Genomic DNA, 12,788 nt, shown 5'->3' with positions numbered 1-12,788 from the left:
GGGGGGGGGGGGGAGGCGCCCAAGGCCGGAGGAGGAGGAGGGTGTGAGCCCTGCCTCGGCCGTAAGGGGAGAAACGCCCCCAAAAAGCCGCCCAGCCGTTGTGCCCCGGCGGATCGGGTGGGTAAAGGCGAAGTTTGACCCCCCCCCCCCCCCCCGTTTAACCCGCACGGCTGAGATTGATGAATTCGCATGAATTAGCTCCCCCAGTTCTAATTACCGCCCTATTTTCGCACGTTTCCATGTCTCTTAACGCTCCATTAGGTTATTCACCGCTAGCTCTGAAGGGCATCGCAGCCCACCCGCAGCGTTCACCGTTAGCGGCCCTGGCACAGGGCACAGCTCGCAGATGAACTCCCATCCCGCGCGGCCCCAGCGCACAGGATGTGCTGTTAAGCTCCCCGCTTCCTATAAAACGCAGCCGAAGCATCCCCGGCCAGGCTGCGGCGTGGAGCAGAGCTAATGGGAGTTGCAGATGAAGCTGCTGAAAGTCTGACGAGACTTGCAGCTCTTGTTTAAAATAGGCTTGTCTGAACAAGCTAGCTACCACCTCTGCAGTACGCAAACCTAGATTAAAATGACTCCTCGGCAAGGCTGCATCTTGCTTCAGAACCAGGCAATTCCCAAGTCAGCCAGAACTAGTATTTCTCATAGTGATCTCCTTTTTGGAACAGGGACTGGTTTTTGTATTTTTTTTTTTTTTGGTTGCTATGTTTTTAGATGTGTTCTAGTTGCAGCAAATGATCTTGCTTTTAGGCAGAGTGTACCTTTTGGCAGGGTACCATAACACCAAGCAGCAGGGCATCACTTTACAACAAAAGAACATTGGATTTTCTACTTTCATCTGTCTTGCCATAAGGTGCGGTTTCCTTGCTGCTGGATTAATGATTCCACGGTCTTTGGAGGACCGTGCAAATCATTTTTTCCTCATTGTTAGTCAACAGTATTCCCCAGTCCGTGTAATTACAAGGTACAGGCGCCTCGTATGCGAGCTGACAGCCTCCTGACAATGGGTGGTGTGGGTGTGTGGCGTGTTCCTGCTCGCACCGCCGGGATAGCACTACCAGGAGGCTCCAGTGGGGAAGGAGGGCTGAGCTCAGCAATCTCATGCGGGAGAGCCTGCGGACAGCCAGAACTTGCATCTGAAGGTGTTTGGAGCCTGACTGCTTGCTATTGGCAGCAGTCTCAAGGATATCTTGATAACAATTGTCTGGGATGCCCAGGGAAGGCCTTCAAAAGCTGTTTTTAAGGGTGATCCTGAGGTTAATTAACATAGGAGTGCAGAGGACCACGAGGAAATTCTCGTGGACAGTTGGGCTCATACTGGCTGATTTCTGTGCTGAATGTGCTCCTAAGAAGCTTTGCTTTCCGGCAAGAGTCCCGTTGAGTACCAGCTTACACCCGCATTACCTCACAAATGTGTATTTCAGTGGAGGAACAGGCGCTGCTCAAAATTTCTGCCCTCCCCCTGGCTGCCACACTTCCTGTTTTTCAGCAGTGCTGCCGGGACTGCCTCTCTCCGCAGGCAGTGCTTGTTCTGCCTACCCTGACAATTACCAGGAGCGAGCCTCACGATAGCTGAGCGAAGGTGATGCTTTCCTCAGCTTTCAGCCAGAGGAAGTAACCTCCAGCAATTTGGGAGAGAGGTTATTTTTTTTTCCTCGTTGTCTCTCTGTGATTGCTCACCTCATCTCTCCTTGCCTAGTTGGTAGCCCCCCTGTTGGCAGGAAAAGAAATAGCTGAATAGAGTTTTGATTCCCTTCCCTGTGCCCTCCCTGCAAAAGACCAAATAAAGCAAAATAAAAAAACTCGAGTCCAGCTGGCAAGGTCTGCCTGCAAGTGATATGCAAATAGCCCCGTACTTCTTGCTGGTTTATGGTGTGTAAATAATGGCCTCTTACACAACAGCAGTTAAAAAAAAAAAAAAAAAAAGGCAGTTATGTTTCCTGTTGTGCTTCAGGTCAGAACTGAAGCTTCAGGCTTCTTCAGGTGCACAGACTGCCCGGTGTAATGTGGGCATCTGTCTGTCTGGCCATGGGCAGTGGGGGAAATTGTCCTGCTGGGACTCGGAGGTCGCTGCTGTTCCCACATGGGTGCCAGTCCTCGGGAATGAAGTCAAAGCAGTGCTGCCTCCTTCCTACCCTGTACGGTGGGAGTGCTGCTATCACAGGGGTTATCTTGGTAACAGATGAAAAGCAAAGCCATATTCCAGACCCAGATGTGTTTAAGTACCCTTGTTTTCAGTCTGCTTCTGGGCCGTGGCTCACACCTCAGTGCGGAAGCAGGCCCAGGAGAGGCGTCAGCTCATCTCCTGCTGACTGCAGCCAGCCCGTGCGGCCTCGTGTCCGCCTTGGCTGCGTTCACTCAGCGAGGTCTCGGTGCTGCGTGGCAACGCAGGGGACAGCTTTGGGAAGGCTGCTGTCCCCGAGCGGTCAGGTGCCAGCAGTTTTAATTGAAAATCTTGGTCGCAGGCATGTGCTGTGACACGGCGCTGAGTCAGGTGGAAGCGCCGCCTGCTTCCCCGGGCGGTTCTGGCAGCAGGGAGGGGTTTGTAAGGGAGGTAGGAGGGGTGGTGTGGGGTGGTACGCCAGGCCTAGGGAGGTGTTTGCTCACGAAACTGGGAGGCAAATAGATGGCAGTGAGGCAGAACAGGGAAGTGTGCCGCTCTCAAATCTCTGCAGTTAAGGCAGGCACACCTCGGTGTGTGCATGGTGTCGGTGGAAAAACTGATGGTGCTTCTCTGAGAAGCAAAAGTTTCCACTTGAGAAGCTGTGGGTAGGCCGTGCTGGTATATGCAGCGTGTGCACGTGGTTCCCAAACAAAACAAGTCCGGAACTGGCTCCCAAAATGTTTCTGTAGATAACTGTGCGGGCATCGCTGCCGAGGGCTCTCGGGCACTGATTACAGGGAAGAAAGGCTACGGTGTGAAGTTATCAGTGCAACACTTAAAAACAAGTTTAGTCTTTCCAGCTTGTTGTGAGACAAACTGGGCATTAATTGTCCTGTCTGGCTTAAAGGTGAGGAAGGAGCAAGGACTTGTTTTATGTAAAATATTTTAAATATTCAGGGAAAATACTGGAGGTCACAGCGCTTTCTAACAAAACGCAAGCAAATTTCATTGGCAGAGCTGCGTTTCAACGCAGGCTTGCTACAAACCCAGTCTGTCGAGGATCTGATGCATCTCCTTGTTGAAGTTGCTCTCGCGGGGCTTTGGTGGCGCTTTGCACTCGAGGCAGGAGCGAGGGCTTTGTGAGGGGAATAAGAGCTGCTGTGTTACCGCAGCGCAAGCTGACGAGGCATTTAATGCACCCATTACCTCATGTGCCTACAGCAGGCTGCGTGGAAATACAATGGGGGCACTGCTGGAAGGGCTCTGGGGCATCGTGGGCGGCAGCACTGCCCGCAGGGCACGCTGCCCTCGGGGGAACCGCGTGGAAACAGGGGGAGAGGGCTCGTTTCTGCCGAACCCCACAGAGGGACTTGCACATTCTTGCTCGCATGTCGCCCTGGATGTGCTGTAGTGTCGTCATCTCTCCAGATTGTGATGGTTTGGTGGCGTGCCTCCTTGCTGCTGCCTTGTTTCGGTGGGGTTGGCAGGCCCTGGAGCGGCAGCAGCCTGGCTGTTCGGCTGTGCTGTTCTCCCCTGTTGCCCCCTGAGCACGGTGTTAAGGGATTGTTGCCTGTGTTGAGGGGTCGCTGTGTCCCCTGCAACTCTGTGTGCGGTCCAGAGCTGGGCAAGTCCTTTTACACTAAAAAGGAGCAGAACCGAGCCCTCTCTCTGAGCTCAGCAGTATTCCAGTCAGTGTGCGCACACACACAAAGAGAATGTGCTGTATTGAATCCTCGAGCAGAGTGGTGCTGGGCCAAAGAGAGGATCCAGGCTAACAAACAGCCGCTTTATTCGGTCGCTACTGGCGGGTGGAGGCTCCTCGCCAGCTGTTCTTCAGGGCCAGCCAGCAGAGGCAGGGTTAAAACCCAACATGAGAACATGTACTTAGGAGCCTGGTGCTTCTCCTTGCTGCAGTGGCCTTTGCAGACATCCCCCTGCTGCCCTGCACAATTGCAACAAAATAGCATTTAAAATTACAACAAAAGCTGTGCGGTTTTTTTTTTTTTTTTTTTTTTTTCCCCATTTTAAGTGTGTTTACAATGCTCCCATCATGGCACAAGCCCCATGCTGAAGGGGAGTCCCTTTGTTACAGGCATTTACCTCCTTTTCGGAAGCAGTGAGCTGCACTGGGAGTTTGTGGGTTCCTTTCCAGCCATGCTGTGACACAGCTGTAAGGTTTTCCTCAGGCTGAAGATATCTGGTTTGTCCCTGGCAATGTAATAACTGCCAGCATCAGCCTTGTGCGATGACTCCAGAGGTTGACAGCAGCTGTGAAAAAGAGTAGCACCAGCTCCTAACGACCTTTTACTTTGGAAAGTATAAAAAAATCCAGTCCTTAACTGTTGTCCCTTCGGGCTCTGCTCAGTCCTGGTTATCAGCTGCAGACTGAGAGTGAATTTTGAGTTTCCAGACCGAATGCTCTCAACATTCTTGGAATCTGAACACGGTTGCCAGCTGTGCTCGGTTCCTTTATAAGGAAACGACTCGTCTCCCAGCGTGGAGGCACGCTTCTGGCCGTGCAGCAGCACAAGCACAGGCTCTCCGCTGAGTAACAATGTCCTTTTGGAGCAAAGATCAAGAGTTGATAACAGTGGAGGTAGTTGATGTTAACTGCTTTTATAGCATTACTAGACTGCACTAGTTCAGCCTTTCTCTGCATTTTCTACACAAAATCTTAAGGTTTTTGTGAACCTAAAAGCTGAGCCTTCAGTCTGTTGTCAGCTGCTGAGGAGCCATTAGCTAGAAGACAAACCTCGTAGAAAAAGGAGAAAAAAAAAAAAAGGCTGATCCACAGTGAACTCAAGGCAACCTTAGTGAATGATGCAATAGTCCCAGTTGCTGTGCTGTTAGCTTTATTAGGGCAATCCTGTATTATTTTGAGTCTTCCCAGAGAGTTCTTCTCTACACCAGCCTCAGAGACAGGAGGAACAAGACCTTTACTCAGTAGTTACATGTCAAAGTGCAGTCCCTCGGTATGGAGGAGGTGACAGAGCAGTGAGTCACTTCAGATCGATCTTTGCGCTTTTGCTTGAATTTATCCTTGAATAAGCTTTCTCTGCTGACTTTTCCTTGTGCTGCTGGGGACGTGCAGAAGGGTGGCCACCTGCTAGGCAGCTGAGGCTGCCCCTAAAGCAAGCTTCCAGCTCAGATTCGTTGCTGTGTAGGATTGGCAGCCAGATCTCCCAAGTGCTGCTCGTAGAAAATCAAGGCAAACCCCCATGGTCATCGACAGTGCCAGCTGTGTGTGCTTGGGACAACCTCTGCTGGCTTAGCAGAGCTGTGCTAGCTCCTGGAAGCTACAGGAGAAGTCTAGGTGGAAGAAAACCTGAGGTCATCTGAATTGTGATGATGGCAGGCCTTGGTCAAGGCTTTGAAAAAAAAAAAGCTGTGTGAAGTAGCCATCCAGTCCTTCGTGTCTCTTAAGGACAGGAGGTTAGCACTGGGCAGTTCACCTTCACCTCTCGTTTCCCTGGTTTTCTGCCCAAACTCTGCTTGTTTATACCTTGGTAGAGTGGGGATGTTCTCATGTTCCCCACAAAAAGAATCAGTGAGGCATGCGTTGGGGCTGAGCTTAAGGGGGAACTAAAATGAGTAACAACCTTTAGTCTTTTTCAGTTGGTTTCTCTCACGTGATGCTTTACCTGCCTGTCTGGTGGTGCTGCCTGCTCGGAACTGCGACGTGTGGCAGTTTACACAGAGGGAGGAGGGTGGTTTTTCCTTCTGAGATAGGAATTGCCATATCTGAGCATCAAGTTACTTGACTTTGGAAGCCCCAGCAGCAACAGGGGAAAGAGGCACTATTAGAAAGGAGTCGTGCTGTTTACACGGCATGGTGTGGTTGGAACAGATAGATGGGTGTTGGGCAGGCTTCGGCTAGCTTTTCACTGCTCTGGCCGTGTTCTTCCAGCAATGACCAGTGTGGTTCCCGTACTGCAGTGTTCCCTAGTGCACAGCTGACTTCAAGCTCTCAAACTTTGCTGCATTCCCAGTATAAAACCCAGATACAAACACTTCCATCCTGCCACCTCTTCTCTCCCTTCGCATTCACAAAAAAGCAGCAGACTGAAATTGCAGTTCCGCCTCTTGGCGTTCCTGCTAGGTCTTGTCCTCAGTCCCGTGCAGCTGCCTTTAGCTTTAGGTTGGTGGTGCAGGATCTGCACTTCTGTCACGATTAGCACAGGAGGATGCCACTAACGAACCGGGATTTCTCATCAGAAAGGGGGGGGGAGGGGACTAAAGCAAGCTGCCTTTTTACTGATGGAGGAACTGCTGGGAAGTAGACTAACTGTGAGCCTTGCAAGCTCTCCCTTTAAAATGCTGAATCAAGAGCAACTTCTAAATGTGAGCTTGTTCGTGGCTAGAAGCTGTATCACAGTACCCCCACTGTATCTCTGTTGACCTCTAAACCAAGTCCAGGTGACGAGCATGGAGTTTGACCATGTTTCACCTCTGTTGCTGAAGCTGATAGCAACTATGCTAAAGATGGCCAGGAAACTGAATAGAAGTGATCGTGGTAGACCTGATTGCCCAGCCTGCCTGCAGTGGCTAACAACATCAACTTGCTGCGATGCCAAAGCATCTGCCGCAGCTGAACCTCAGAGGACAAGGGGTGGATGTGCGTGTAAAGCTGCTCTGAAACTATGTTCTAATATAAGTAGGATTGTGCCTTGCTCGGAATAGTTTTGGTTTGGCAGCTGGCTGTGGGCAGCATCGAGGCTCCAGATTCTTTACTTGGACTGCAGAAGGAGGGCCTGTAGCCTTCCCTGACTACTGCAAGCACTGCTTGTCTTCTAGCCTCAGATTTAAGGCAGTACAGTAACATAGGTGTGAAAACACTCGGTGGCTCTAAAGGTGTTTGTTCTCATCTTTGCAGGCATCTGGAGTACAAGTTGCCGATGAGGTATGCCGTATCTTCTATGACATGAAAGTGCGGAAGTGCTCTACGCCTGAGGAAATCAAGAAGAGGAAGAAGGCTGTCATCTTCTGCCTCAGTCCAGACAAAAAGTGCATTATCGTGGAAGAAGGCAAAGAGATTCTAGTGGGAGATGTCGGTGTGACAGTTACCGACCCTTTCAAGCATTTTGTGCAGATGCTTCCTGAGAAGGATTGCCGTTATGCCTTGTATGATGCAAGCTTCGAGACCAAGGAATCCAAAAAAGAAGAGCTGATGTTCTTCTTGTGGTAAGCAGTCTTGCCAGCTCACTCATTCCTAGCGTGAGGTCCAAGGCTGGGTGAGGTCTGGGAGCATGTGTCTTGCTTGGGCCTGCAAGATGGCAGGCTTAAAGTGCACAGAACAGCCTGATGCTTGTGTTGTGAGCCAGGAGGGGTTTCGCCTGTTCATAATTGGCAGGATGCTGTTTCTGGCCTTGCTGGATGATAAATGCCACTAATTTCACTATTTTTGGTGTTTTCCACTAGGGCACCAGAACAAGCACCTCTCAAAAGTAAGATGATCTACGCAAGCTCCAAGGATGCAATCAAAAAGAAGTTTCAAGGTACGTAGCGCAGCCAGTGCTCCTAGCTGTGCCATGCCTCCGAGATGCTTACACAGCAAGGCTTAACCATTGACTAATTGGCTTCTTTGAGGTGCTAGTGAGGTGAGAACTTCACAGGTAAAATGTGCTGAGACAGAGCTCAATAAGCTCTGGCTAAAACTTAAAATGTCCAACTGTGTTAGATTTTAGAGGAGCTAGAGCTGAGCTCAGGACAAGAGTGCGACGCCAGTTGCACGGAGCAACTGGTTTGCACCATACAGCCTACAAACCGTTAGATCCTTAACACTGACCTGGATTTCACGTGTGGCAGAGGACTTCCAGGCCTGCGCCTGTTGAAATACAGAGTCTTGTAACCTTACTGTGCTGTAGTAGTATTTAACAAGCCACTCGATTTAGCCACACAACTGTCATTACTCATTTCAAAGGCATCGCATCTCTGAGTGGAGAAGCAGAGTTTCATTCAGCCTGTCAGGCACCACTAACTAAGGAGTAAACACCTTGCTGCAGCGTTGAGAAATTTCATTCTAGGTAAACGATGGCGATGGCTCCTGGCCAGGCAGCACTGCTCCTGCAGCTCTTTGTGCCCGGGCCAAAGTCTCGCAGAGCGCAGGGCTGACGGCAGCAGTACACAGCGGTGCCAGTCGTCACAGGACGACTCGCCAGTGGGTTGGAACTGCTCGGGGATAATGTGGCGTGCTGCACATGTCCAGGCTGAAACAGAAAAGGAGTAACGTGCCTTTTCTGCTTTTCTCCACATAAGGCAGCGTTGGGCTCCCTGCCCTCCAAAACAGAAACCGCTGTTAATTCTGTGTACGGGCACAGTCCTTGCAGTGTCTGCAGCAAGTTCCCACTTGGATTTTGTCAGCCATCTCAGTGCGTGCTTGTAGCTCCCTCAGCTGCCACATCCTGGGTAGCACTGGAAACGAGATCAGTTAGCTCACAACTGCCGTGAGAGGGCTGACAGCGAGCACTGAGCTAGTGAGAATGTTCTCCCAGGTATTTCCGTGGTGGTGTGTAGCCAGATGTCCCCTGTGACGTATGGGGAACATCCAAATTCCTTTGTTCTCCTAAGCTAAGGCAGGGCTTGACTGCTTGAGTGAGCAGATTGCCTGTTCTAATATTACTACTAAATGTGTTTCTTTGGTTGATTACTAGCATACTGAAATGCTGCGTTATTGAGTGTTTTGCCTCTTTTTTTAGGCATAAAGCATGAATGCCAAGCAAATGGGCCAGAGGACCTCAACCGAGCTTGTATTGCTGAGAAGCTAGGAGGCTCCCTAGTCGTAGCTTTTGAAGGAAGTCCCGTGTAGATGTCATACAGTGCCACAACTCTACAAGCATTCCATGTTTTAATATATCAGTTATGTAAAACATCCATTCTAGGCAAGGGTTTCACTAACTGTAGGGAAGCTGTCATAGAATAAAGTAGATTATGAAGATGTAGCTTGTATGTACAAATGACCATAAATAAATCAAATTAAGGATTTATCTTGGTGTATTAATATTTGCATTGGTTGTCCAGCCCAATACTGTCCCCAGCTGATTAACACTAAAGGTCTCCAAAACATTTTGGTCCAGTGCAGCAGTGTGTCGTGCGATGTAAGGGGTGGGAGGTTTGAGAACAGTCTGGTTCCTGTTCTTTTCTAAATTGTAATTAAGGTAAACTCAGTTAGTCTTTTCGAGGCTACTGGCCAAATTGCCAAACTCAAAACTTTCCCCTGTAACTGTATGATGCAAAACTGAAAAGCTGTAAACCTGTAGTTAAAGGTAGGCTAAAGCAACCTGTTAGCACCAGAACAGGTTAAACTCTGCGTGCTTGCAGTTGCAGAGCCATACTAATTCAGGTTAATTATGAAATCAAAATAGAGATAAAATAGACACGCTTTTCTGGAGAAAGAGTCCTAATCACTCTCATAAACTCACTCTGCAGTGATATTTAAAGGTTCACTTGTTCTACAGGTTCCTTGTTATGAAGTGTCTTGAGGTCTCTCCCAAGCCTGAACAATTCTATTAAAAATGCTTTTCTGTTGACATAGGTTAATTTAGAACTACCTTAGTTTCACTAATACACACTTATAGCGGATCGGATGCTTCTAAGGCTTTTACAAGTGCAGATTCTTACATCAGAGCTCTCCAGCTATGGGTAGTACGACGAGAAGGAGCCACTTGAAAAATATTACGAGATGAAAAGTGGTGTTCTCAGCCCCAGTCTTTGGTCACTTGGTCCATTTGTCCATAATTACTATTGATTTAACTTAGTAGAACCAATCAGCCTGACTAATACGGCTCGATCTGGGCTTTTTGTCTGTTAGCTTCTTTAATTCTGTAGAAATGCATGGAAATATCACCTACTAGAAAGTTTGACCTGAAATGCCTTTTGTATGGGGGGGGAGGGGGGTAGAGAACATTCCTGTGCCAGCTACAGAGATCTTAAAAGCTTCCATGTTTCACCAGTGGTTGATTAAAGCTGTTTCCTTTGTGTAATGTGTACATGGGAGTTGCATAGAGTTTTCCTGTATGTCTGTAGAGAAAAAAAAAGAAAAGAAAAAAAAACAAACCCTTAGCCTCCAGTGCGTTACTGTGCTATGTTCTGTGCGTGCCAAACTCTCACAGCCTGAATAAATGGGGTTTCCTCCCCCTGGGTCGGTGACTGATTCCTCTGCAGCCTCCAGAGGAGCCCTCCTGCGGCGGGGCTGGTGCTGTGGGTCCGACACACGAGTGCCCTGCTTAAACCGGGCGCTCAGGAGGCTGGCACGGCTCAGCGGCTCCCTGCTGATGCTCACGGGTGAGACACGGGGGGGGGAAGGAGGGGTTGGGGAGAAAGCACATTCGTTTCTTTGCAGTGTTAATGCCCCCCTTGGCCTTGCAGACGTGTAACAGCTGACTGACTACCAGCTGCTGCACCACCCCATGCCATTTGCTCCCTTCCTTTTAGGCTCTGCACCCAGATTTCCACGGGGAGGGGAGCTTTAGGGGAAGCTTCTCACATTTGCAGCCTAACAAAGAGAAACCTGGTGTGAGTCAGGCTGGCCAGTCCCATGGAGCTAGGGGCTACCCCTTTGCGAGCGCAGAGCTTCCTTGTCCTCCCAGCTCCTTGGCAGAGCAGGAAGCAGTGGTCCTTCACCTAATGCTGCATGTTCCCTTTCTGGCTGGGTGTTGGAGCTTTACATTAAAGGCAAGCGATGTCTGTGTGCTCTAACTTGGCACCCGTGGGGCCACAGGGGTGGGAGCACAGGGGTTTCTGACATGATCCACCGCAGCAAAGCTTTGTGAGTGTGCGGAAGCTGGGCTGGCACCTGTGGGTGCTCCCAGTCCGTGCCTCGGTTGGCCTCAAACCTCGCCCAGGTGGGTAATCATCCCCATGAAGTGTTTGTCCTTACGTTGGTGTCTGCAGCACTGCTGTCTGTCCAAAGTCCGGGCTCAGATAAGAAAACGGGAGTGACACGGTGGGAGTGGTGCCTGACAAAGGGAACTCCCGTCCAGGAGACGACTGATAACCGGCACCTGCAGGCTGCGGAGTCCTTCCAGGAGAAATGGTGGGAGCTGCTGGCTCAACACGGGAGCCCTCCTGCACCAAAAGGGGAAGCAGCGTCCCCAGCAGTCCCAGGGCACCAAGCAGAGCCGCTGATCTTTAAATAAAGTGCCTGGCTGCAGCACCCCAGCATCCAGGCCCCTTGTTCATACCTGCCCTGAGGCACAACTCGCTCACCAGGTACCTGAGAGGTGAGAGGCCTGGGCAGCAGGGCCTGGCCTCCCTGGAGGCTGCTGTCCTTGCCCTGCCATCAGGAAATCGACACCCTGTGACAGAAAAGGCCCACCGTGCCACTCCAGGAGCCGAAATATCTGGCCCCAGAGACCTGTTTCCACTGTCAGTGTTACTTAACACGACCAGCTCCTCTCTGCTTTCCAAAAATAACAGCGTCCTGTCCCCCCTCATTTTGGCTGTGTTTGGGGTGCTGTTACTGCTCTCGTGGGCACACTTGTTGAGCGTGTTGTTTTTGCACAAGCGAGCACAACAAAGGAAATGGCTGTTGCAAGAGCAACAAACTGAGAAAACCAAAGGGTTTCATCATATTGCACTCACTGCTTTGGGGCCCAGCCCACCAACTGCTCTCTGGAGCAATGGCCACCCCCCGCTACTCTCAGCAGCTCGTTCCAGCCTATGGTTTTTGTGTTAGGGTTGGTTTGCTTTTGTTTGTTTTTTTTTTTGGGGGGGGGGGTGGCAGCCACCCAAGGGGCTGAGGCCACCACCCTGCAGCAGGACGCAGCCACCAGCTCCCCTCCAGCCAGGTACACGAGCCCCATCACCCCATCCACACCCGAAGCTCAGTTCTGGGTCTCTCAGCATTTCCCCACAGTGAGTACGGAAGCATCGAGCTCGCCCAGCCTCCGCACCACCTCCGAAAAGCCCACCCACCTCCGAAGCCACAGCGCTGGGCTGGGAAGCGCTCAGCCCCCAGCCCGGGTAGCGCGAGGAGCAGGGCCGGCAGCGGCTCTGGTCCCGAGCTGCCACCCTCGGGGGAAGGCAGCTTTGTGGTTTTCCTGGAGGAAGAGGCAGCCGGAGTTGCAGCGTTGCACCATGGTGGGGAGGTGGATGGGGCACCCGCTCACTCCCTGCAGCCTCCTGCCACCCAGGCCCTGCACTTTTGGGGCCGCTGCCAAAGCTGCCTGAAGCTTCTGGTGCCTCACAGAGGCTGAGCACACGCCACCTTTCCCAGGACGAAACTAGAGGCACATTGCTTGCTCCCCCATTCTGGTTTTGCGCCTTTTCTCAAATGCTGGAGGAACCGGGCCCTGCGGAGCCCTCTTCCCCTTCTCTGAAACGCAGCTGATGTCAGCGTTAGGCTCAGTAGCTTTACCAGGGGGAACCAAGCACCAAGTGGTCACACGCCCCCTCCTAAGAAACCAGCTTTAAAGAAAAGCAGCCACCCAAAGGCAAGAACAGGCAGCTGGAGAACCCTGCAGCAAGCAAGCACCACCACATGGCAGGGCCAAAGGGACAGGGGAAACCCCTCAGATTAAGTAAAACAGGAGAGAGAGTCCCAAGCAGGCTGGAGTTGCTGGCACTGCTGTCTCCAGCAGCTGCTAGGGAGAGGCTCCCTGTCTGTCCCCGTGCTCAGCGTGAGTCACCCCAGTGCAGCCCTCAAGGCTGTGTGACCTCAGCCATTTAATCACACCTGGGGCAC

At 51.2% G+C, this 12,788-nt stretch overlaps 1 protein-coding gene and 1 long non-coding RNA gene across 3 annotated transcripts in view; both read left to right on the top strand.

The window, feature by feature from the left end:
• DSTN (destrin, actin depolymerizing factor) overlaps nt 1-10,159 on the top strand; it is an 11,411-nt gene extending 1,252 nt beyond the window's left edge. The window contains exons 2-4 of the mRNA XM_035323127.1: nt 6,981-7,288; nt 7,526-7,602; nt 8,803-10,159. Of these exons, the coding sequence (XP_035179018.1) occupies nt 7,029-7,288; nt 7,526-7,602; nt 8,803-8,912 (447 nt within the window). The 5' untranslated portion in view covers nt 6,981-7,028 and the 3' untranslated portion in view covers nt 8,913-10,159. The remainder of the gene's footprint in view (nt 1-6,980; nt 7,289-7,525; nt 7,603-8,802) is intronic.
• The window catches only part of LOC118165182, a 452,777-nt gene that overhangs the window by 64,057 nt on the left and 375,932 nt on the right, over nt 1-12,788 (top strand). The gene's annotated exons all lie outside the window — the stretch shown is intronic.

This window comes from Oxyura jamaicensis, chromosome 3 (genome assembly GCF_011077185.1).
Source record: "Oxyura jamaicensis isolate SHBP4307 breed ruddy duck chromosome 3, BPBGC_Ojam_1.0, whole genome shotgun sequence".
Classification (NCBI taxonomy): domain Eukaryota; kingdom Metazoa; phylum Chordata; class Aves; order Anseriformes; family Anatidae; genus Oxyura; species Oxyura jamaicensis.
The sequence above is the reverse complement of the archived record's forward strand: the minus strand, read 5'-3'. Positions and strand labels throughout refer to the sequence as shown.